Source organism: Rhipicephalus microplus, chromosome 8 (genome assembly GCF_043290135.1).
Source record: "Rhipicephalus microplus isolate Deutch F79 chromosome 8, USDA_Rmic, whole genome shotgun sequence".
In the NCBI taxonomy this organism is placed as follows: Eukaryota; Metazoa; Arthropoda; class Arachnida; order Ixodida; family Ixodidae; genus Rhipicephalus; species Rhipicephalus microplus.
The window spans coordinates 85,789,733-85,816,206 of record NC_134707.1 but is presented as its reverse complement, the minus strand read 5'-3'; the positions used below and the strand labels follow the sequence as shown (position 1 = coordinate 85,816,206).

Below are 26,474 nucleotides of genomic sequence, written 5' to 3'. Positions count from 1 at the left end.
CTGGACTTTGAACCACTGGTCGAGGTATTGCGTTGAGAGTCTGGTGACTAGCAGCACACGGGCAGGGGAACATGCTCATTGACTGCTTGTGTGTCTGTTGTAGCATGGGCAGGCGGTTCCAAGCTTGGCCGGCCCAGTGCGTTGTACGCCGTCGTCATCGTCCTAGTGGGAGGCTCGGCAGTTGTGTCCGAGAAGCCACCAGGCGTCTCAGCTGGCTCATCTGTCATTGGTGATTCGAAAGCCTGTGTGGCAGGACAGGATTCTGCTAAGAATCCGACGGTATCTGAAGCTGTAACCGGTGTCGAATCTGCCAAGGAGAGAGGTGGAAGTGGCCCTGGTGGCAGAACCAACACGTCGGAAACAAGAAGCGGAACACTGGGGTGGCGGGCCTTTCGATCGGTGGGCTGCTTGAAGCAACAGGGTGATCTTTGTCACTTGTGTAGCCGGTGGTTGTCGGCAGGGCGATAGTCTGGACTGACCATGGTGTTGGAGGCGTAGTCGACGCCGTGGTGTCGCTTTTGGGAACTTCAAACTGCGAAGAAGGCTGGATTCTGGTTGATGAAGAAGCGCCTTGCGTTTGGTCCATACCTTGTCGGAGGTGCTGTTCAGCGCATCAAAACTGTAGGACGGTGTCCCGTAGTTCGTCATATAGGCGGTGGCTCCAAGAGAAATAGGTGAGGTGTCACAACAGTACTGAAAGTTGGGCGAGTTGGTACTCATTCATGACTTCTTTGCGCAAACACGTACACGGACACAAGGAAAAGAGGCAAACAACACGGGCGCAAACTCACAACTGGTTTATTTTGAACAACGACCTGTACTTATATCTTCACGTAGCCACCGATGGGGGCCCCCCCATCGGTGGATCCACCGATGGGGGGGGGCGTGTGGGCTACGTGAAGATATAAGTACAGGTCGTTGTTCAAAATAAACCAGTTGTGAGTTTGCGCCCGTGTTGTTTGCCTCTTTTCCTTGTGTCCGTGTACGTGTTTGCGCAAAGAAGTCATGAGGTGAGGTGTCATTTGAGGTCAGGTTGAAGAACATACTTCAGGACCTCAAACATGAATTCTTGGAGCCAGATGATGTTGAGCTCCAAGGCAGCCTCGAACTCCTGGAACGATGACTCGGTGTCGGAGGTGGGGAACAGTGGTAGAGGCAGGTCAAAGTGAGGCTGCAAGGCTTGAGCCGGCTGGAACATGGCTGCGAAGCTCAGTGGCCGCGGTGCAGTGCCGTTAGGCTTGTCCGTTCGTACGTGGTCACCACTTGTAGATGTACTAGAGACAAGACGGTGGCGACGAGCCCGTGCTGAGGTCACAGCTTTTATTTGAGATGCAGGCGTAGGCGGAGTCGCCGCTGCAGCATCCAGCCAGGCCAGGAGCTCAGCCGTTCTGCATTCCTCGTGGCTCGCGCTTCCCGAGCCACGCGGCTCGCTTCTTTTTCGGCGCGGCCAGCTGGCTAAATTTCGCGTGGCGCTAAATAACTATGCCAAGTAGGTTAAGTTGCAGCTGTGCGTTGACGACACTCTCTCTCACCCGCAGCAGCTGCCGGCTCCTCCCAACACTCCTAGGTGGTGTTGCCCTTCCGCCCACTCGCAACACACTTCTATCTAGTTTCACTCTCTCCGCTGCCGGCAACGCTTGACCACAGGTCGAGTGAAAACACTGTTTCGGCTTGTTTATCTGCGATTAAACTTAAACGAAACCCAACCCTTCTTCCGTGTTTTTGCTTTTCGAAGAAATGTTTACTCGAGTAAACGCTACACCGAGTTTCACTTCAAACCGTTCTTCCAGCACCCGTGTCGACGCCCGTTTCAGCCGAGTCGACGGCATGGGCACCGCTGCTGCTTCGCATACCATCATGGTTTCCTTTGGGGAGATTGTCCATAATTTATTTTAGGAGAAAGCCCTATGTATTCTACGTGTATAAAAATTGCTTAATTGGCAAAAGCATGAATTTATAATAAAAAATGCAAAATGTTGCACGACGTCTTGTGGTGTCATCATAAACAGACGAAATTCGTGATGTCACAAAAGTGTCATCAATCACCTCTTGCAGTGAGTTTGTCATGCATACGAGTGCGCTTAGTACTAATTATTTGAAGTTATTCTGCAACAACAAGGTTGCAATGCTGACTATGCAAAAAAGCTGCAATTAAACCATCTATGGGAACCTGGCCACCTACATACATACGTAAGACACGTTATTGGCAGCTACATCAATCTTTTTTGTCTTTGTCATTTTTTGTTTTCGGAAAGAGATGTCCCCCCCTTGAAACAAATGGCAATCTACAAAGTGTATTGTGTACACTATGTAAAGTACGCTATAATGCACTGCAGTGTTCTACCACATGCAACTTCCGAGGTGAAAATAATGAACAGGATTATCACGAATCATCATGTAGCGAAAAAAATATTTGATTCAGGAAAAGGGGAGGGACGAAGGGCCTTTTTCTTGTCCTGTGTCACACATTTTTTTGTGCTACGTGATTAGCTATAGATTACCAACACGCCCAACTTTATACTTTTCTCATTATCATGAAATTTTGAGGCAGGGATGTGGACGGCCACTGCACCCTGCATGTTAAGCAGTGGGTTAGTATTGAGCAGACAGTATAATTAAACTCGCATTCACCGTCTCGCCGTTCTCTTTGTTGTTTTCCCGCAGAAGGGGGACTCCTTGCTGGCGGACGAAGGTTACCAATGTGGCACTCTCAAGGTGAGCACTTGCTGCTGCATTCAAAGAGCGGTAGACTGCCTTCATTAACAGATAATTTTTGGAGTCTCACGAAGCGATTATGAGGGGCACACCATCTTACAGATCAGCTGCATTAGCAACCATTAGTTCACTGCACATGATATCTTCCACTGAGGTTTATGGAACCCAATGCTCTGCTGCCAACTGTTCCATCATTTTCTCTCACTCCTCGGCAACCTGAACTGATAAAATCCATCAGGGGCTGAGTCAAGCTTTTCGGTGGAGGGGTATGTCCCTCATATGTGTGTATGTGTTCATGTACATTGTGTGTGTATATGTACACTGACAAACAGCGGACAAGTGCTTTGGTAGAGAATCGCTTGTCCTGCCCAAACTGTCCCCAAACTGCTTTGGACGAGCAGAGCTTCTCTTAGGGGAATACGTTATCCCCTGTAGTGTTCAGGACTAGAAGTGCTCATCTACTGCTTAGATGGTGCGTCATCCACGAGATGGCAGAATTTACTAAATTTAGCTTTCTCCTGCGGCAGGAGCATGGTTTTTGTACGGAAAGACGGTATGCTGAGGCAGTGACCCAAGCACAGCTGGCCCTTCAACAAGAATAAGAAGCTTTTAATTTCTCTCATCTTCTTCGAGTGATGATGATTTGGATACACAAGTTTATCTTGTATCCGGAAGTGTAGACAGCGATGACAGTGAATTGAGCCACTCCTCCGCTAATGACTAACATAGGCTTGGAAACCAACATGGCAAGTGCTCGTCAGTGAAGTCATTTTGCTTTATTCCGTGTTTCGAAATTTTCCACACGATCGCAATGCTTTCCTAGTGAAACAACTCAAGGTGGCTTAGCCTACACAAGGGAATAAAGATGTGGGGTTCCCTAACTGTTTTATTTACAAGGCTTACATCTTTTTTAGCAGCAAGTGGCTCGTTTCCTATATATGCTTCAGAAGTAAACTTTATTGTGCTGATTTTTCTGAGTGTGTGATACAAATATTTTTTCAACTTAGAATATCTGCCTTTTAGTACACTCAGATTCGAAACAGCAATAAAAAATAGTCACTTTTGGACGAGAAACTTTTGTAAAAATTGCGCACTGAAAGGGTTCAAGCGGAAGTGTTGCACCCATACAGATCCCTTGAATAGCTTCCTTCAGTCAGAACTGCGGCAGCCTTTTATTATCAATGTTATTGTGGTTCCTTGGCGTAGTTGCTTTGCAATAACTTTTGTCTAACTTTATTTTGTACAATTTTTATCAATGGGGTTGCAGGTCACACCTGTTTAGAATCCTCTAATGTTCACGAAAAGTTGTGCCACGATGAAAATTGTGAGAGGATGATATTTGTTTACTCTTCTCGTTGAGTTCGTTTCAGAAAAAGAATGATGAAATTTTATTTGTGGCATATAACCTAATTAGTCGTAATTAGTTATACTTAATCATTTGAATAAGTGTTCAGCTCTGTTACTTAATTATAAAATGTTAAATATGCAACCACTACTTTTTCATGAAGCTGTCACAAGTTTGTCATCTTTTTTTGAGATTATATAGTCAATGTATCAGATACGATACAGTGGGCATTGCAGGGCCTCTTAAATGACGCAGCCTTTGATGAGAGTCTACTTTTTCTTGCAGCTGTGCGATGTGATCTCTCGTTGGGAACAGGCCCTTCGGGAGCGCCATCTGGGCAAAGTGGAGAACACACGAGTTATCTGTCTCACCTTCAAGAACAGGTAACTGACTGTCCGTGTTGCATGTCTCGTCGTCATCAGGTAATGTTCTAAGCTTGCCTCGCAGCTGGTTGAGCGAGCAGTTTGGTGAATCGTAACTTAGTGGTTGTTGGTCACAAGTCACACACACATTGATGTAGGGTTAGCCACTACCTCTGAAATGTGTGTTTGCGCTTGCATTTCACTCCCTTCCGCTCTATACTCTCGCTACACTAAACGATTACCCTATTTACTCGCGTAATGAACCCCCCTTTTTTCAGAAAAGTAGATGCCAAGTTGGGAGAGGGTTCATTATACGGGAGAAAAAAGTCACAGAAGTTATAACAGTGAAAATTTCACCTGATGGTTTTGCTTGTTTTGGCCCGCAAAATGCGTGCCGAATCTTTTTGTGTGAGTAGCGTGTGTGCAGGCCAGCCTGGTCGGATCAACGCTGAAAGTATCGTCCAGCCGCTCAATTCTCATGCTTCAGCGCATGCTCGACTAACTTTAATTATAACACCGGCTATGTTGGTAGCGTACCGACCGATTGTCAAGAAAAAGGTAGCATAGGATGGCAGCGCACGTCATTCCATCAATGCGAGGGGTGCGGTTGCACTTTGTATTTTGGTTTGTTTTGGCACGGTTGTGCTTGCTTTGTGCTCTAAGCTGAAGGTTTCTTTAGTGTTTGACAGATTGTCTGACAATAAGGTTGCAGGCTCGTTGACCATGCTTTATGGAAAAGGTGATGGTGATAGTTGTGACGTTTCTTTCGTGCAGGTTGTTCCTGCGCCAGCACCAGAAGGCGGAGACGGAACGGGAGCGGCTGCTCACCTGCTACGCCCTGCACAGAGAGCTCATGCAGGGGCGCTTCCCTCTGACGCATGAGATGGCCCTCGAGATGGCTGCCCTCATGGCGCAGGTTGGCTCCTGCGGAGTGCTTCCTTCTGTGTGCATTCATTTGTTCGTTCATTCACTCATTGAATGAAGGAAAACAGCGTCAATTTAAGGGCTAATTTTTGTTTGTTAGATGCAATAATAATGAAGTAAGGGCCTCATATATATATATATATATATATATATATATATATATATATATATATATATATATATATATATATATATATATATATATATATATATATATATATATATATATATTGTAAGATGGGGTCCAGTACCCTCAAGACTCTTCTTTATTGTCTCGAGTGTGTGCCCCCCAACCTAAACTGGAGTGGTGATGATGAGTATGTACAGATGAAAAGATGGAACGAGTAATGATGCTCACAATATATATATATATATATACGCGTCTTACCTATACGCAGTAACAATGCCAGAATTACCCGCTCGTTTCCGGCGGCTCTCCGTCGCTCCTTTCTAGTTCCTCTCCTTCTTCTGCTTCTTGTTGTCTGTTGCTACCTCCTTCGCCCGCTTGTCTTTTTCTCTCTCTCTTTTTTTTGGAGGGTCTTTAAACTGTGAGGGTGACCCTCTGCTACGGGAACTTGTATCATTTCACTTACATCCTCCGAAGAAGGCTGGTCCACCAGCCGAAACTGTTAGGATTAAATAAATATTTTATTGTTTTGTTTCCTATACTGCACTATTCTCGAAGTTTATAACTTTTATTACGGTAGCCGGAAGAAACTCTGATCATCTATTTCATCTATATATATATATATATATATATATATATATATATGCAATAATAATCAAGTAAAGGCCTCATACATATATATATATATATATATATATATATATATATATATATATATATATATATAGATGAAATAGATGATCAGAGTTTCTTCCGGCTACCGTAATAAAGGTTATAAACTTCGAGAATAGTGCAGTATAGGAAACAAAACAATAAAATATTTATTTAATCCTAACAGTTTCGGCTGGTGGACCAGCCTTCTTCGGAGGATGTAAGTGAAATGGTACAAGTTCCCGTAGCAGAGGGTCACCCTCACAGTTTGAAGACCCTCCAATAAAAAAAAAAAACACAAACACACAAATCCGACCACCATCAGGGCTGTAGACCGTGCGGGAAACCTTGCTGCAGGGTGTGCACACACATGGTGACCACAGATACGGCCGAAGCCTCCTGTTCAGACTATGTGTACAAAATTAAAGACGACCTTAACTGTGACTCAGCCAATGTGGTATACAAAATTCGCTGTGAGGTGTGCAAACAGGGATATATTGGACACACGGAAACCGCGTTCCGTTTGCGTTTCAACAACCACAGGGCACACGTAAAGGGCCTCCCCAATTTGCCGTTCTCCAAACATATCAATCTTCCTGGTCACTCTTTCGAACGCGTAAGTGTCATACTCCTACAATGCGGCTTCCAGAACACACGGAGCGCGAACAGCGGGAGTCATACTTCATAAAGAAATTCAGATCACTTACCCACGGAATCAACGAGAGCCCTGGGCGACTGACGTGCCTCCGCGACGTTTCGTGAAACACAGAAATTAAATTACTCAATTAATTTATTTATACATACGTGAAGTCGCACACGTAAGTCGGTCAATATAGCGCAAGAAACTAAACGAATTCGATGCTACGTGAACCAAACGGCGTGTGTTAGTATTATTAGACTTTATTTTCATTTCTGAGTACTTTTTTAGTATTATTTAATTTTTATATTTTTTGTTTACATTTTTGTTTGTTCATCCTTTACAAGAATACCCATTCATTTATTTTCAGTATGACTAGTTGTACAGTTTTCTGCAAGAGAGGGCAGGTGGAGGGAGGGGGAGAGGGCACATTAGCTTTCCAACGTGGCCATTATTTTCCGAAAGCTGGAGCGGGTCGTATGCTTCTTGTGTGTGTGTGTGTGTGTGTGTGTGTGTGTGTGGCCCGATGCCCGGGCCAGCCGCCGAACCACGTGAACTTAAACTCGATCCATGTGTGGGATGCGAGTAAGCGGCAACATGTTCCACATTTTTCCGGTTTTCTTGGTCGCCTCCGCTGGCGGCGCGTCTTACCTATACCCAGTAACAATGCCAGAATTACCCGCTCGTTTCCGGTGGCTCTCCCTCGCTCCTTTCTAGTTCCTCTCCTTCTTCTGCTTCTTGTTGTCTGTTGCTACCTCGTTCGCCCGTTTGTCTCTTTTTTTTTTTTTTATTGGAGGGTCTTCAAACTGTGAGGGTGACCCTCTGCTACGGGAACTTGAGCCGAAACTGTTAGGATTAAATAAATATTTTATTGTTTTGTTTTCTATACTGCACTATTCTCGAGGTTTATAATATATATATGTGACGTATGAAGCGATTGTTGGTAGAAGCTGATGAAGAAGAAGTGAGATAGAATAAACATGGAGTATGAGCCGGGCCACGTCTGCCATTCATCATAGCGTCACACGAGTCGACAGGATGAAGACCTGCCAGCCCTTTCATCAGTCGCTCATCATCTACGCAATCCTCCGCATGACACCCTGAGCATACATGGACTACCGTACAAGCGCCTAGCATTACGGATCGACCAGCACCATGTCAGAAGCATCTACTGACCTTCCTATACCCAAGTACACCGGAGCAGCGGACGATGGACCCGTACAAGACTGGTTCGACCTGTTCGAGTTTCACGCTTCCGCTGCATCTTGGTCGGAACGGAAAATGGTTACGAACTTCAGCGACTACGTCACCGGTGAGGCATTTAAATTTTATCTGACCCACATATTCGACAACGACGAGTCTTGGCAAAAGATAAAAGAAGAAATGATCATCTGCTTTCAAGACTATAATGAAGATTCGATTAAAACACGCACTATCAATGCATTCGAACTCCGTCATCGCAGTCAGAAGCAGCCTTCACGCATTCGACCACGGATCATGGATTTACGATTCCCGTCAGGTGAAGCTAGCCACGTGCTAATGAAAAGACCACGCGATCGTTTTCACAACCTTCCACCTGGTTCCTCATCAGCGCAATTATCGCCAATGCTTAACTCTTCGCTGCATAAAAGATTTGAATCCACTATTTGTGACCCAGGTACATTTAATACTTCGTGCGGCATGCGTACCTTGCAAACTAACTTGGTATCACCTGTCATCAACATTACTGATAAACCTGAGGAAGCACCTCATAAGGCCGTCGCATTTACGCATGATGAGTTAGTAAATCCGCGCGAAACCAAACCAGACAAGGAATATTCACAGAAATCTTATTCGATCAAAGTATTCAGCTCAGCAGCTCAACAAAGACAGAATTATTCACAATCAGCATCTTGTGAAGAAAAGTCTTTTGCAGAAGTGTCTAATATTCATCAATCAAAAGATCAAAGCGACGTGAATCTAATATACAACCTCACTGCCAACGATGAAAACAAAAACCCAGGTGCTATTTCGGATGACACAAGTACTCTTCAGGCAACCACCAACAATGAGCAGTTTATGAGTACAGAGGATTCAAGTGCACGAAAACCCCCACATTGTCTCGCACCAAAAACAGCTGCATTGGTTGGTGTCGTAGAAGCCTGCAGTGAAATCGCTAAGAATCCTGGCACACCACGATCAATGTCACACCCCAAGCAAGTCGACGAAAGCAAGAAACTACAACGTCAACATACGCTTCAACATTGTCAACGACGAAAGAAAACTTCATCTAAACCACTCTTAAAGCTCAAAGAACATAGCGAAAAGGCCCATCGTCGTGGATACATTCTCCACCAGAGATCAAAAATGGGCCTTCGATCAAAACATCTGCGACATCGCTATGGAAAGTTTTCCAAAAGCCACAAAAGCACCCCTTGTACTCGGCAGGAACACAGGCAGCGCCCAATCAACCTCGATCAACGCGCACGCAAACTGCCTGCATGGCCTGTGCATCACCCACGACGAGGAATTCGATGCCTACAATATCGGAACTGTCGATTCTGCAAGATGTTCAAGCCTCATTCGTTCTTTACAAGAATACCAGCTGTGATTACCCCTATCTCCACGTCCAAAGCATTTTTGTATTATCCAGGACGCAACCACCAGCCTCGCACACCAGAACTCTTGCGTTAACCGGACTGCTGCACTCTCCCCTGAAGTCATTGAAAGTTTACGGAACTACCCTGGAGCATAGGACCAATTCTGAATTTTGACGTTTGTGACTTTTTAACCTCTCCTTGTTTGCTTTTTCTTGTTCGTAATCCATGTCTTCTTTCGGGGGGAGGGGGAATCGAGTGACGTATGAAGCGATTGTTGGTAGAAGCTGATGAAGAAGAAGTGAGATAGAATAAACATGGAGTATGAGCCGGGCCACGTCTGCCATTCATCATAGCGTTACATATATATATATGTTATAATATAGAACGGAGACAGTCAAAACTGTTATCCGAGACCAGGTAGGAGCGTAGGCCTAGCTAGCAAAATCAGCGACAGTCCGGGCCGAGCGTCTCGTGCTTAGCACTGACAGTGTGTGTGCCGAGATTTGCATGACCCACTACATTCATCATTACATATTTCCCCCTCGCTGAAGATGGTGCCAAGTAAGTGTTCTAAGGTGTCGTGAGGACAAGTGGTTCGTGATATGGTTTGAGGCGATTCACATGTACGATTTCGCGGCCTCGGCGACGCAGGTCCACAGTGGCCGTGAGGGGTTCGATGAGGTAGTCAACAGCGGAAGTTTGTTCTATGACGCGATAAGGTCCATGGTACCTGCTGACAAACTTTGTAGAGGTACCAGGAGCCGCACTGGGGGGCACCCACAGCCAAACAAGAGAGTTGGGCGAAAATTGGTAGTTGGACCGTCCATCGTCGTGACGAAATTTCTGTAGCCCTTGTTCTTGTGTTGTAAGGGTGCGAGCTAATTGCCGACATTCTTCCGCATACCGCGTGGCTTCGGAAACTGGTGTGCCTTCGGATGAGTCGGGTCGGTAGGGGAGAATGGTGTCAATTGGAGATGATGGTTCTCGACCGTAAAGTAAAAAGAATGGAGAAAAGCCTGTCGTCGCTTGAGGTGCCGTGTTGTAAGCGTACGTTACGTAAGGAAGGATAAGATCCCAGTTGGTGTGGTTGGAGGCGACATACATAGAAAGCATGTCGCCAAGAGTACGGTTGAAACGCTCGGTCAAGCCATTTGTTTGTGGGCGATATGCGGTAGTACAGCGGTGAATTACATGGCATTCTGCAAGAAGTTCTCGAATAACATCCGCGAGAAAGACGCGGCCTCGGTCGCTCAAAAGTTCACGTGGAGCGCCGTGACGCAGAACAAAACGTTGCAGCAGGAAAGACGCAACGTCACGTGCCGTCGCGGCTGGTAGAGCGGCCGTTTCTGCATATCTCGTGAGATGGTTGATCGCTACAATAATCCAGCGATTCCCAGCTGATGTATATGGTAGAGGACCATAAAGGTCTATTCCAACCCAGTCGAATGGTCGCACTGGGCACGGTAACGGCTGCATTGGTGCAGTAGGATGGCTAGGATCGTGCTTGCGGCGTTGGCACTCTGTGCAAGATCGAATGTACTTTTGAACGAATGTGTACATGCCGCGCCAATAAAACCGAAAACGTAGCCTGGCGTAGGTTTTAAACAAACCGGCGTGCGCACACTGCGGATCGGCATGGAAAGCAGCACATATGCTGGCGCGGAGATGCCTGGGTATGACGAGTAGCCATTTGTGACCGTCAGGGTGGTAGTTGCGGCGATAAAGTATTCCATCACGGATGGCGAAGTGAGAGGCTTGTCGGTGTAGCGCTCGAGATGGCGGGTGGGCGAGTGTTTCAGATAGGTAATTCATCAGAGACGCAATCCACGAATCTTTGCGCTGCTCCGCAGCCATGTTGATGGGTCCTGATAGTGGAAGGAAGTTGTCTTGGATGGAGACACTCGCAATATCAGTAGAAACAGGCGAACGTGAAAGAGCGTCAGCATTGGCGTGCTTCTGGCCTGAGCGATAAATGACGCGGATGTCGTACTCTTGGAGCCGTAAAGCCCATCGTGCCAAGCGTCCTGAGGGATCTTTGAGGGAGGATAACCAGCAGAGCGCGTGGTGGTCGGTAACAACATCGAAAGGGCGGCCGTACAGATAAGGCCAAAATTTTGTAATGGCCCAGATAATCGCTAGGCATTCTTTCTCAGTTACCGAATAATTTGCTTCTGTTCTTGTAAGAGTGCGGCTCGCGTACGCAACAACATATTCTTGGTAACCAGGCTTTCGTTGGGCGAGTACAGCGCCAAGACCGACACCGCTAGCATCTGTGTGGATTTCTGTGGGAGCGCTTGAATCGAAATGACGCAGTATGGGTGGTGTTGTAAGCAGTTCACGGAGCTTCGCAAAGGCACTGTCGCAAGCTGGAGACCACTCAGATAGATTGCGGTCTCCCTGAAGTAGGTCTGTCAGAGGCGCCATGATCGAGGCGAAATCTCGGACGAAGCGGCGGAAGTATGAGCAAAGCCCAATGAAACTACGCAGCCGCTTGAGAGACGCGGGCCTCGGGAACTCGCGAACAGCACGTAGCTTAGCGGGGTCAGGAAGAACGCCATTCTTTGACACGACGTGTCCGAGAATGGTCAGCTTGCGCGCTCCAAAGTGACACTTCTTCAAGTTGAGTTGGAGGCCTGCTGCAGAGAGGCAGCGTAGAACCTGTTCCAAGCGATGAAGGTGCGTGGGAAAATCGGGCGAGAATACCACTACATCGTCTAAGTAGCACAAACACGTGTTCTATTTGAGGCCTCGTAGGATAGGGTCCATCATGCGCTCAAATGTTGCCGGCGCATTGCATAGCCCGAATGGCATCACGTTAAATTCGTATAAGCCGTCTGGTGTAACAAATGCAGTTTTTGGCCTATCATTCGGATTCATGGGCACTTGCCAGTACCCAGAGCGTAGATCAAGGGAGGAAAAGAACTCTGCGCCTTGTAAAGAGTCGAGGGCGTCATCAATTCGAGGCAAAGGATAAACATCCTTTCGTGTTATTTTGTTTAGGCGACGATAATCTACGCAAAAGCGTATCTTGCCATCCTTCTTTTTAACTAAAACAACCGGCGACGCCCAAGGACTGTTTGACAGTTGAACGACGCCTCGCTTTAGCATGTCACCTGCTTGTTCATCGATTATACGGCGTTCAGTTGGCGAAACACGGTATGGTCGCTGCCGTAGTGGTGGGTGATTGCCTGTGTCGATCTGGTGGCATACGGTAGATGTGCGACCTAAAGTAGCGCTGTGACTGTCAAGAGATGGTCGAAACTTGTCAAGGAGGCTCAAAAGCTCACACCTCTGTTTTGGGTTTAGGCCTTCGTCGATGACACGGTTGAAAATGTTGGTAGTGGAAGGGTCATTCACGGAACTACAGGAGAGGGCGCTGACTTCCGATGATTCATCAGGAACGTCAAGTGTAGCGATGGTTTCGAATGATTCTATCGAACCAATACATTCGCCTTGAAGTAGCGTAATCGTGAATGGGAACGGATTCTCCACAGGCACGTTGGTCGCACCACCTTGAAGAGTAACGAGAGCGGTTGGGAGCGGTGATAGGTGGCGATGAACGAAAGCAGCGGAAGGCGTGAAGAATGCGGTAGCGTCGACGACGGTGGAACACGACACAGGTGCGAAGACAGTAGCGCGTGGAGGGATTTGGGTGTCGTCACTAATGACCAACTTCGCGTCGAAAGGGCGATCGTGCACTGGTAGCGCATCACCAAGGGGAGGACAAAAGGCGACTTCGGCACGGGCGCAATCAATGACGGCTTGGTGATGGGAGAGAAAATCCCAACCTAAAATGATGTCATGAGAACAGTGCGGGAGTACTACGAACTGCACTGTGTAGGGCACTCCTTGAATTACAAGTCTGGCAGTACACGCGGCCACAGGCTGCACAGGCTGTGCAGTGGCAGTATGAAGACATGAACCCAAGTAAGGCATTGTCACTTTTTGAATTGAACGGCAAACTTTTTCGGCGATGACAGAAATTGCGGCACCAGTATCAATAAGGGCAAGTATGGGTACACCTTCAAGAACGGCATTAATTACATACGGCGGCGAACGAAGAGGGCTTGTGCTTTGCGACGAGGACGCAGTTCTTGCCTCGGGAACTGCATAATTTAGTTTTAGGGGGGCGTCGATTGTAGGGGGGCGTCAGCGCATCGGGGAGGGCGAGCGTCGACGTGGAGAAGGAGATCGGCGATCAGGAGCTGGTCGGTGGCTTGGACGAGGAGCGTACAATTCGGGTCAGGGGTGTATTGAGTGTACGTGTAATCGTTCTCATATGGACGTAGGTTTTCACGTGAGTGGAGTGGGCGGCGGCGGCACAGACGTGCGACGTGCCCAGGTAGACCACACGAAAAGCAGATCGGTCGGTTGTCGGCAGTGCGCCATGGATTAGGGACTCGGCGAACTGGAGGTCGTGGCGGCTGGGCGGCATAAACAGGAGCAGGCTGTGGAGGCGGCGCTTGGAACGTCTGTGGTCGTGGTCGTGCTGCTGCTTCGGCGTATGTCAATGGTGCATTGACTGGTGGCACCAGCTGCGGAGGAAGGACCTCAGACACTTGATCTCATATAATAGTCCGTAGAGTAGGGCTAAGCGGTGCACTGCGCTCCGGTAGGCCAGAGATGAGCTAGAGTTGGCGGGCAACTTCTTCGCGCACGAAATCTTTGATCTGCGAGAGGAGGACGGGGTCTTGCGAGGGAGTTAAGCCGGACATCGATTCCTGATGTGGGACAGCACGGCGGGTGACGAGACGTTGCCGGCGGAGCTCATCATAGCTTTGGCAGAGCTCGGTAACTTGAGCGACAGTAGCAGGGCTTTTTGAAATGAGCATCTGGAAAGCGTCCTCGTCAATACCCTTAAAAATATGCTTGATGCGGTCCACCTCTGTCATGTTCACATCGACGCGTTTGCACAAGTCAATGACGTCTTCTATGTAACTTGTAAAGTTCTCACCAGGCAGTTGAGATCTCGACTGAAGGCGCTGCTCCGCACGAAGTTTGCGGACAGAAGGACGACCAAAGACTTCGCTGAACTTTGCTTTGAATGCTGTCCAGCTGGGAACGTCGGTCTCATGGTTCCAAAGCCATAAGTGGGCAATGCCACTGAGGTAAATGCCGACAGTGGCCAGTCTCATGGCTTCATCCCATTTGTTCAAGACACTCACGAGTTCGTAAGTAGCCAGCCAGTCGTCGACGTCGTGGTCGTCAGTGCCGCTGAATATGGGAGGATCCCGCTGACGGACCGCGCCGGAGCACACGATGGCCTGGGAAGCCATAGGAGGAGGGCTTGTGGCAGATGCAGTGGTCATGACAGCAGGTAGAGTCCGGCTTCGCAACTCCAGGATTGCAAGGAGACCCCGCAAACTCCACCAATTATAATATAGAACGGAGACAGTCAAAACTGTTATCCGAGACCAGGTAGGAGCGTAGGCCTAGCTAGCAAAATCAGCGACAGTCCGGGCCGAGCGTCTCGTGCTTAGCACTGACAGTGTGTGTGCCGAGATTTGCATGACCCACTACATTCATTTATATATATATATATATATATATATATATATATATATATATATATATATATATATATATATATATATATATATATATATATACACACACACACACACACACAGTGAACTCCCCCTTTAAGACGAACTCGAAGGGACCATGAAGAATTGTTCGTTTTATCAGAAGTACCCTCGAAAAAAGAATTGGCTACATACCTAGGTGCATGCAAATATCTTAGTTCAAAACAAAGTATCAAGTACACTTAAAGTTAGGGAAAAAGACACAAAATAATTTATTTGAGGGAGTAACCTGATAGGCAACTGCGTTCAAGTGCTCTTGCTCGGCTTGATCCAGTCCATAATGGACGTCTGTTGCAGGTCACTTGCAGGTCACTTGCAGGTCTGTTGCAGGTCCAATCGTTGTGGATCACTTCGTCAACGGCGGCGGCCTCACCGGCAATAGATCGGAACACAAGTCCGTGTCTTTTTCTGAAGCGATCAAGCCATCGGTCGCTGCAGGCAGACTCGATGTTCATTCGTAGGGCAATTTCCTCCGCTTTTGTCTTCAGAACTACGCCATTCACAGGCAGATTCACGCTACGAGCACGTTGGATCCGTGCGAGCAGAACATTCTCTAAGCCCTTGTGCGCAGCCATCCGCATCTTCTTTCGCTTGAACGCGAAGTCTCCATCGCTCAATGCCGCGGTTACCCGCTCACTATCCTTCACGATCCCCGTTAGCGTGCTCTTCGCAATCCCGAACTTGCGTGCAATCTCGGTCTTCTTGAGCTTGCCAGCTCTCACTTCGGACAAAATTTCTGGTTTTCTTTAAAGCTCGATTGGCTTTCATTGTACAGTTGGCTTGCTGGCCGTTTTCAACGAGACAAGCGAAGCAAACAAAGCGCATGGAATAGAAAACATGCGATCGCAGGCTCGGCGCAGAGAAAAAACTCGTTTCTTTGGCGATGGCGGCGGCAGCGACGGCGAGGTCGGAGAGGGAGAACATCCACGTGGAGAGAGCTGTGGCTGTACGACGCGAGCTCACATGTTCCCGCTGAAAAACGGCATTGGTCATGAGAGCTGCTCTCTTCGCAAATAGGGAGTCTCGGTCGTCATTCTGTTTTTTTACTTTTCCCCCTGCTTGCTTTTTCGCGGCCGATAGCCGATCTCAAAACTCTCTCGCTCTCTCATTTTCTTCTTGTTTGCTTTGCCGCTCGCTCTGCGGGTCGAAGTGCGGGTGATGCCGTGGGCCATTTCTTTGTCGCTGCCTCCCTCCCTCTGCCGTGGCACGAATTCGCTTCGCGCCGTTGCTGCTTTTGTATTTTCTTTCCCTCCGGCCGTGGAAATGCCCCCCCAAGATTGCCATAATTCCTCTGTAGAACCGCCTCGGTCTCCCAGTCTCCGCGAAAGTGTTTGTCTTAACAGAAGAGCAGGTGCAAGGCTGTTCGTCTTAAGCGGATTTTTTTTTTGCATTGGGTCTATGGAAAACCAAACAAACGTTCTCACGTTGTTCGGCATAAGCGAGAATTCGTCTTGAACGAGTTCGCCTTAACGGGAGTTCACTGTGTATATATATATATACATTTATATTTTCTATAAAGTGGTTGGAGGGATGACTGCAGCCTTATCTCAGTTGGTAGAGCAGAGGGCGTGTTATTCGCAGGTCGCAGGTTCAGTCCCTGCCGGCAGCAAGCTGTGTTTTCGTCCACTTTTATTTGTTTGCATTTACACTACACTTACTTATAATAACAACCCCTATACATTACTTGCTATCATTGTCTGTTGGTTGTCATTAAAATCGTAAATATGTGTGACATCACGACAGCAAATTAGTACGAGAACTATAGGCCGGTGTAAGCACTCCCATTTGGTTTTTGCCTGTTTTCTAGTTGACTAGATATGTATAATGTCACAGCAAGAGCGGTCTTTTAGGCATTGTGTGGGTGTGACAATTTGAGGAAAATTCTTTTAAAGGGCGAGCTGTACTGGCCTAGTTGAGCGAGTTTCACTGTGTATGTCCATGCGGCCTTGAAGCGAAGAACAGATGTCCTGTAAAACAAGCCACGCAAAATTTAGTTGTGGTATTGAATTTGTGCCCAAGCGTACTGCAACGCGTCCATTGGCTCGTCTGTCTACCTACCCAAATGCCCTTCCTCAGCATCTGAGGTGAAAACGCAAGGAGCGCATGCATCTGTCATCAGAGTAACGTCAGTGTTGGTGCTTTAAGGGCCTGGTGTTTCTTGCATCGACTGTGACGGCGGAAACTGTCAAAACGGCTGTTGTGAGTGCATGCAGTACGCAATGTGCAGCTATCCATCTTGTTCGGTTTGCAAACTGTGCTGCGGCTAGGAAAGTAAACAAGCTAACCAAGTGTAACAAGCTTTTGCTTACTTAACTGGTCATAGCTGAGCCCAGCTGCAGCCATTTTTTCTCTTTTGCATGGGAACAGTCAGCACCAAAGTACTGGACAAACAAAAATAATTACTGAACGTGCCGCTCTGTTGACTGTACATCATGTGCCAGCTTCATGTTCAGTGTTCGTTCTTGCGTGGTACGCAGATCGAGTATGGTGACCACTCGGGCGAGCGGGCGCGGTCCAGACCCCAACTGCTGCAGCAGGCCCTGGAACGTTTCCTGCCCCAGCAGTTCCTGCTGCCAGACAATAAGTGGGTGTATGATCCTGTAACAGATATGCATATGTGCAGGATATGGGGGACCGGATTTGGCCTTAGTCCTTGAAGAGCCCCTCGTGACGTTTTGGAATTGCAAACAGACAAGTTCAGTGCTAGATCACTCGCTGGCAGTTGTGCCTGCAGAGCATATCTGTGAAGTGTGAAATGTCTACATGGCATGAGAGTGGTTTAAATGTCAAATAGGCGGTAGCCTACTCCTCCACTCACTTTTGATTCCCCTACATCGTTAGATCTTTATTGGGATGCAGCCGCTCCTGAATTTGTGACTGTTGTGTGTCAGTCGGCAGAGTCTCGGCGATACAAACCTCAAGGGGGAGCGAGAATGTTCAGATCACAGAAAAGACTACCAAAATCTATTTTCAGACAACGATACGTCCACCAATACATTTATCTCTGTCTAAAAAACTCGCATTTGTCTTTCTGTGACACACACGAACCGAGCAATAAGGGATGGCCCAGCTGGCTTTCGCGAACGGGCACGCCAAAACTTCATTTGTGGACAGCTGATGACTAAGTGCCAGAGTCTGCTCTGCCATAGTTGTCAATAAATGACAAGAAAGCCAGAACATTTCATGCTTTTTTACGACTTCACTGCTTTCAATCTACCACTGCATCAGCCATAAACTTTCAGAGCTGCATAGTTCCTGTCGATGATCGCATCAGTGGCAGCTGCAGCTTCGTCTTCAGTAGTTACAAGAGACGGTAGCCACAGTTCTGACTGTGTGCACATGCCATGAATACTTTCGAATCTTTCATAGCAGGCTGTTTGTGGCTTTGGTTCAAGAGTTCTAGAATCAAAGTTCGTATCGCCCGTCGGAATGCGGGAAAGTGTCAACACGTTGAAACTACGGCCCACTGGACATACTAAGATTCGGCCAGGGAACTTTACAAATTTGTAGCAAACTGAAAATTTGTATCACTCAGATTCTATTGTACAATGTGAAGAAGTGCTCAGTTCGACGATTCCATTCTCGTTTGGTCTATGCAGGAGTCAACAAGACAGCCTCGGGGAGAGGTGGGCAGCCCTCCGGGGCAGGCCCGCACAGGACTGTGTGCGCATCTACCTCAACTGCGTTCGCAAGTGGCCTTTGTGCGGCGCCAGGCTTTTCGCAGCTAAGGTTGGTGCCCCGTCCTTTTCGGCTATCGTGTGCTACTTTGCCAGAGTGCCTCAAAAGGGCCCTGCAACACTTTTTCTGCAAAGCCAGAAAATGCTGCCAATCCGCAGTCGAGGCTCCAGAGAACACGTGAGCGAAAAGTTATAGCACAGTGAGCAGCCGAGAATTTACACTTAATTCTTGAAACAGGGTAGAAATAGCTCCCTCTTCTCTCGACATATGATGTCGAAAACCCCAGTAACAGCTCCATAGACCCGTAATCCACGGCCATCGGGTGATGTGAGCATGACGACCTGCAGTGTTTTCGAGACCACCGTGGGACATTGCCACAAACCTGCGTGCATGCCTTAAGTCAACCGGAATTCGTTGAATGCTGAGAAAGCATCAGTTACGGCATCCCCCTCTCCTGCAATAGGAAGTATGGAGGCCAGACTGGTAGGTGCTCCAACAAAAGAATGAAAGAGCATAATTATGCTGTATCACTGCTAACACATACCTGCCATTTGTCTTCCCACTGCGCAGAATGTAAGTGTAGAGAGGTGTTTCCTGGCACAAAAGATTCGGCGCAATCCTTTAATCAGACGGAGAGGGAAATTACGCAAGCTTTTTTACATGCCTATCACTGAAGGGTGCGTTAGCACTCCCTCGATCACTCTCTCTCAGAAATAAATTATCTCTTTGAAGGAAACCGTATCACCGCATACTTAATTCTTGACACGTTTTCGTGACATTATTTGATGCCCTGATATATATTTTGTTATTTTGTCTTTATCACTGAATCCCCCCTCTTTTTATGTTCTTTTCTTGTACATAAAAGTGTCCATGATCGAAATAAAGTAAATTGTTAGTTTGCGCATCACCGTGTGTTGTTTCTCGATTTTCATACCTTGGAGCGCAGCCCTAGCATGAAGCACACTGAAAGTAAACCACACGTTCGAAGAAGAAAAGTCAAGTGCTCAAGGTCATCACGCATGCTAACAAATAGGCATAGCTTCTTGCCCATTTGTCATTCTCTTCTGCGTAGCTTTCAGCCCACTCACTGGTACGAAAGAAGGGAGAAAGCGTCTGGAGCGTGTGACAAATTCCTGTGACTTCACTGGTACCTAATGAATCCTGAAAGCTTTTGCGGCAGTTGACATGCTGGCCGATAAGCTCCTTTTATAAAGCCATTCGACAGTAACCTGAGAAAGTGTTGCAGGGCCCCTTCAGCGCACATCCTCTTATTGCCCACATCAGGCATGGATACATCCCCTACATCAAAAGTTGGCTCCCATGGCCAGCAATTAATTGTGCGACTTTATGCTCAACATCCGAAGTGTGATTGCTCAACCATCTCACTTTGCAAGCATTCGTTTCCTTTTTTGCAGTCATTAATAATGCACCGCTCTTTAGTCAGCAAAGGTCAAGAGCTGAGGGCAGGAGCACCCTACGAGTTATGATATAGCCGGCAAAGGTTGGGTAGGACGATGGTTGAGTCATTTTGCCCCAGAAAATCACATCTTTCGAGCCACTGCAACTGCTTGCAAGATCTACTGATGGTAGCGTGTATTTAACTTTTACGTGACAAACGTGACTGTAACGTATTATCTTAATCAACAAAGTGCAGTCAGACCTAGTAAAAATCACATCTGGCACAAAAGTCACTTTGGTGTATCTGAATTCATTCACACATGCATACATTCAGAGCACATTATAAATGAAGTCACATTTGCCATGAAAATATTTCGTTAAACCTGAAAATTTGTTATAAACGATTATTTGTAACACTGTATCTTGGGAAAGCTATTGGCCACTTTGTTATAAGTGATAATTTGTTATATCCAATTCGTTATATAGAAGCTTGAGTACATATACAGCTCTAATAATGGCAGAATTACTCTTTAATTACTTCTTTGTAGCCTTATCTCCGTGTTCCTCATATCAAGGTTTCACTGCAAAATAATATCTCACTGGTCTCAAACTGTTTGACAGATGTGCATTTTTTAATAATACCAGATATAATGGAGCTATTTGGGTGTCAAATGTGACTTCCTTGAATGAAAATGAAGTACAGCTGTACTAATGCATGTAACAAAGCTTGTTTTGTTTTAGATGCTCTTTGTTGTAAGAAGATATCATCTCTATTTATGGCGTCCTTGCAGATGAAGAGCAAAGAACAGCAGAGCCTGTGGCTAGCTGTGTCTGAGGACGGTATCAGCTTGCTGGACTGTGTAACTCTGGTGAGTGAATGAACTAGTCAAACCATCCGTGTTGTAATATTGTTATTATTCTTACTATTATTACTATATTTCGATTGTAGCAAGTTTTCAACCTTTTTAATCCACTGACCCGTTCGTCTGGGATTTCGCAGTCTATAAGCCTTAACTTATTTGAACGCCAATTAAATCGGCTGTGTGGGAAAAAATGCACCAGCAGTGTTTTTCTGTGCCCTCCAGATTATGAGTTTTGGGCTCTAAAAAATTACATAGGACCAAATTTTATTTGTCGCTGTTTTTCTATAATGGCTGTGCATGGCACTTCAAACTAAAAAAAAGATATTACAAGCAACTGAGGAAATTTTCACAGTGTGCTTTGGCATGTACGTGGCACAAGTCATCTTTCACAATTTTTTTTTGACTTACAAAGTAACACACGCTTAGTACACTGTACTCAGTGTCAAACAGTCAGTTTAGAGCTCACAAGCACTGAACAGCAAATGTAATGCTTTGCTCTTTTCTTTGGTGTCGGTGGTGTTGCATGTCTGATGTGTCAACATGTTTTGGTTGTTTCTGTCATTTCTGCTAAAAACTGTGGTTGCGACTGCGAGTCTGCTGTCATTGCTTTTTTTTTTTGTCTTGCCGCAGGTGACCAGGTTATTGATGGGTACATATTTTTCCAAAGTCTAGTTTGTTAAGAGCTTCTCTTCGTCCTCATCATGGATATATTCTCACTAGTTGTTGCAGTCCACAATAGATGCACAGTCAGAAGTCACACTTAATGCTGTTTTTTTTTATTGCGATAACAATTATATGGACACTCCCAGCTGGACTTTGCCGTCGACATCGACTTGGGAGTCGTCGTCACTCATAGTATATGTATACGTATTTATATATATGAAAACGCAAGAAAGAAAAATAATCCAGAAAAAGACTCCGGCGCACAAGATCGAATGTGGGACCTCTGAATCTTGAGTGCTAGGCATTAGCCACTGAGCCATGAAGGAGCACCTACTTGAACATTTAAATGACAAGCTATTTATACCTAACTTACCGCTGGTGATAGGCATCTCGAAGAGAACTATCGTGTTTTCAGCAATACGTCTCACGGTGACACCTATTAAAGCCTATAGGTACCAATACATATTTATTGGTCCTATAGTGGAGAAAGAGGTGTCTCCTGCTGAACCTTACTGGTGCCAATACGTGTCCATTGGTTCTATAAGTGACAAATAGCTACAATCTATAGGCACCTTGTTGTTCTTATTGGTGACAAATCGATGTGGGCAATTGGTTTTTATTCGTGCGAGTAGAGTTCAAATAAGACCTATAAGGTATCAAAACAGCTCTTATAGAACCAGTAAGACTTCTCTGTTGCCAATTTCGCTAGGGTAAAGCATAAATCAAGTTATTTAGCTTCACCGGGGCAGATCACCGTATCGAACACTGCTACCTTTCCTAGTGAACTTTCTTGGTAACCAAAATGGAGCTTCGACACATCTGCATTGGAACATTCCATATGCATGCATTGCAAAAAGTCCGTATGATTTCCCCGCGATTTTGCAGTTTTTGTGGATTCCATATGACTTTTCTTAAATTTGAGTGACGATCTTGTGGAGAACGTACAGAATTATAGGAACGCTTGCAGAACATTTCAGCGGTTGTATGCCATTAGGGCTGCTATGAGAGCGAAGATCACTGCAGCGCAGCACAGAAAGGGAGGCACTGACAGTCGTTGCTCGTGTACTTGCAGCAACCATGGGTGCAACATCCGTACTCGAGCGTCATGACATTTGGCGGCTGCCAGGAGGACTTCATGCTCGTCGTCTGCCCGGAGGCCGGGGAGCCCTGCACGGAGCGTCTGCTCTTTGCCATGCCCAAGGCACAGGTGAGGTTGCAGAAAGCTTTACCTATTGCTTACTTATTTAAAGATATTGCAGCACTAGTAGCGCTATGGAAGGAGTGGGTACTCAAGGATATATAAAAACATAATAAAAAACAATGAGAATAACGCAAACAGGTGACATAACGTTGTGTGAGCATTAAGGCAAAAATAACAGAACATGGAAAAAAAAGGAGCAAACAAATACCATTTGCAAACAGATCACCATATTTCACACTTTTTCGTTATAGACTTCGCCTACAAAGCTCTGTGATGGGCATGAACGAATAGAACCAGGTAATGAATTTCAGTCTTCGATGGAACGGGAGATAGAACTGAACTTGAACATAGTATTGTCGCGTTTCCATTCTGAAAGAGCTGTTTCAGCCCTTGAAGGGGCACCAAGGGCACAACAGAGTCTGCACTGATTGTTGAAGTGACATTCCAGAAACCTTGTAGTGCTTCTTTCCCGCTAATGGAAGTTTGAAAGAAAATCACGTCTTAGTGGTCCACATATCATTAGCACAGTTAAAACCACCCACCTTCACAAACAGCTGTGTGATGTAGCATTTGCCATGCCTGCACTTTACCGCGTACTCTCAGCACAGCACAGCACAGGGAATACAAACAATACTTGCACTGTTTTCAAGGGTATGCACTAGAGCTGTGCGAATAGCGAAGTTTTGGGCGCGAAAAGAATTTGAATATTGTAGTGTAAGTGTGAATCGAATAGAATTTTTTCTCAAATATTTCTAGAATATCTTTGTAATACTTCAAAACGAAGTTACAGAAAAAGAAGTTGGAGAGGATTCCTAAGCATAGTCTTATAAGATAGCTACATGTAAGTGTTTTTTATGGATAGGGTAATGAAACTTTGACGGGGTGGTGTTAAATAGTGAACTTATCAACAATGAGGCCACACAGAGGCTGAATCGTATTTATGTACATGATTTGGTGCAACCAAAAGGCTCACTTCTTTCAACTTCTGTGCCCAACTGATGAGGTGGACAAGGGTGTCCCTTCGAGTTCGGACTTCCAAATCTGCCTTGTACTCATCAAGAACATCTAAAATTGCGGATCCTAAAAATATTCGGCATTCAGTTTTTCGGACTTCCCGCCCATATTTGGGGCTCAAAAAAAGCATTAATTGAGCTCCCACATCTGCCACATCTATCGTCTTCATGTGGGAACCAGCGTTTTCTCAAGCTTATAGCTGAGCATGAATGGCAGCTTTTTCACAATATGATATTGTGATGGGGAGAAACGTATAGAAAATTTCAAGAGGCCACTGTGAATTGGATATTGATGGTATTTGAGTTCGGGAAGTCCGAATAGTTCGAATAGTGAAATTCCAGTACGAATCGACTTTGTTAGCAAACACCATTAGAAAAATATTCAAAATTTTGAACATTCGAACATTCCTAGTACACACCAGTGCTAACACTGGCCAGAAATAGTAGGACGTGCCAGTTAGATTTTAGAAAAGTGCAAATTATTGACTGTTTTCTAAAAGAAGATATCAAGAACATGTCAGAAACATTGGTAATTAGGAATAACAAATAAGACAAGCCCCCTTTTTTTGATAAGAATCAATGTGTCAAATAAATTTAGAAAATAGACAGTCGGACCTGGTTGTATCAAAGTCTTGTCCATGGTAAAACCTTCCAGCACTCCTATGAAAATGCTATGTTAAATCATTGTGCTTTATTATATGCATATAAAAATGTTCACTGCCACCTTTGGCATATTGATGTTGGTACAGTACCGCAATCGCTTCTAGCATCATTGAATTGATTGTGCAAATGATGCCGCCTTGTTTTTGTGAAAGTTGTTGCAAATGTTCATAGTCTGAAAGATGTTACCCATCACAGAAAAAAATTAGCGAGGCAAATATTTAAAAATATGGATGGATTGTGCATATGGTCCTGTGCTCAATAACTTGATTTCGTTGATTTCGTTGAAAAGTTCTTTCGGCAATGCAAACTTGCACTGTGGGAGATGGCCACCAAGCATTGAAACATAAGAGCCAGTCTATCAAACTATCCCCTCCAGTATCAATATATTTGAGTTCTGCTGTAGCAGCTTAAGAGAAAGCCTTTCAGTTTTGTATGCACTTTGCTGGGGACACCCTAAGCACAACTTATTTCTGCATTGACTTCGAGGTGTGCATTATGTGAACCAGGGTATGTTTTAGTTGGTGCCCAGCACTTGCCGTACTTAAAGTACAGGACCATTTTCTGTCTTCTGGGTATTATTTTTGTAATAAACAGTTTGCTCTAATAATTTCTCATTTTGTCACTGTGCCGTATAAATCTTACTATTTAGCCTTTTATTGTGTCTAAAAGCATGATGAACAAAGATAGAGAAAAACCAGGACAAGCAATTACCTCTCTTGGTTCTTTTTTGTCTCTTCATTGCTCTACGAGCCTCAATGGCCAACTAGCCCAATTTTTTCATTCTATAAAGTAGTTGTTCACCTTTTGGTTTGAATTCAAAGCTTGCATTATCAATATCCTTCTGAAGTACTACATTATTGCATTTCACTTCTGTTCACCGATTCGCACCATCTCATGTCAGGTTCTAGAGGTCACTCTCCTGGTAGCCGACTACATGAACGCACTAGGTGCCACAGGTGCTAGTGTGGCACCCTCTCCGGGCGGCAGCCTCGTGGTGGGAAGTGCGCGGAGCCGGCTCAACATGAACCCGTGCTCCGCGACCTCCTCGCCCGCGCTGTCCACTGCCTCGTCGCGACGACCCCTGCTGCCGACCCCCGACTCCTGACGGTCGCCGTCCACCACGCCTCGACACAGGCCCGACTCCTCTGCGACGAGCACAGGTGGCGCCGCCGTCACTGCCTCACCGCGCAGTGGCAGAGCCACCTGGAAGTGAGGAGCATCGCCAAACAGTCAGGGACGTGGTGCAACTGCCCTCTTTCCCTTGTAAAAGGCAAAGGCCCGTGCAAGAGCCTTGCCTGTTAGCTGGTGCTCGTACATTTCGACATTGAAGAGAAAACTGCACATGTGGCCAAATTGCATCGTGCTGCAAAGTGAAGTTAAGCGAGAGGGATTCTGTAAGACGCACGTGCCATCTGACATATTCAACACCGAGTGCGATTTCCCGTGCGATCTCATCTTCTACAACTAGTCATACTGACAACAACATCCCGCTAGATTTTTTAACTGGTTCCAATGAGTAGCAGCAGTCATAAGAGCCATGTTTCACGACCGTGTGCCATTCAGAACATGACATCGCCCCTTCCATGCTCTGTGTTATCTGCACCTACGAAACTGATGGGCATGCACAATCCACGGCAAACAATGTGCTACGGTGTTAGCCAAGACTGCTCCCTACAGTCTACGTACTAGTGCAGCTCCAGGTATCCAAAGAGGTTCAGGCCTGTGTGACAATGCAACTGCGTGCATTGCTTTTCTCGTCAACCATCCCTCACCTCGAGGATCGTGCCAAGATGTGCCACATGACTTGTTGCCAAGTGCTCAAAAATGTTCGCACTATGTGTTGCTGCTCAGTAGGGCTTGCTCGTATCGTAGTGACTGCTATAAGAAAAAAATCTGCTGCGGTGGAGTGATATTAATTTGTTTTGTTCAAATCTGGAGACTTGCCCTTGCCCCCCATCCCCAGTGTTATGTCAGAGAACAACGGTAATGTTTGGTGTAGGTAGTCCAAGCTTGAGTGTTCAGTGGCATTGGATAATAAGGCATGTATGGAAAGAGCAGACAACATGATGC

General features: G+C 46.1%; 1 protein-coding gene across 2 annotated transcripts in view; it reads left to right on the top strand.

Annotated features, from left to right (window-relative positions):
• The window catches only part of LOC119165096 (uncharacterized protein CG43867), an 83,382-nt gene extending 57,510 nt beyond the window's left edge, over nucleotides 1-25,872 (top strand). For both annotated transcript variants that reach the window (XM_075872255.1, XM_075872254.1), the window contains exons 21-28: nucleotides 2,665-2,715; nucleotides 4,346-4,443; nucleotides 5,197-5,338; nucleotides 17,403-17,509; nucleotides 18,525-18,654; nucleotides 20,793-20,870; nucleotides 22,600-22,734; nucleotides 25,306-25,872. In XM_075872255.1, the coding sequence (XP_075728370.1) occupies nucleotides 2,665-2,715; nucleotides 4,346-4,443; nucleotides 5,197-5,338; nucleotides 17,403-17,509; nucleotides 18,525-18,654; nucleotides 20,793-20,870; nucleotides 22,600-22,734; nucleotides 25,306-25,509 (945 nt within the window). In that variant the 3' untranslated portion in view covers nucleotides 25,510-25,872. The remainder of the gene's footprint in view (nucleotides 1-2,664; nucleotides 2,716-4,345; nucleotides 4,444-5,196; nucleotides 5,339-17,402; nucleotides 17,510-18,524; nucleotides 18,655-20,792; nucleotides 20,871-22,599; nucleotides 22,735-25,305) is intronic.
• The last annotated feature ends 602 nt before the right edge of the window (nucleotides 25,873-26,474 follow it).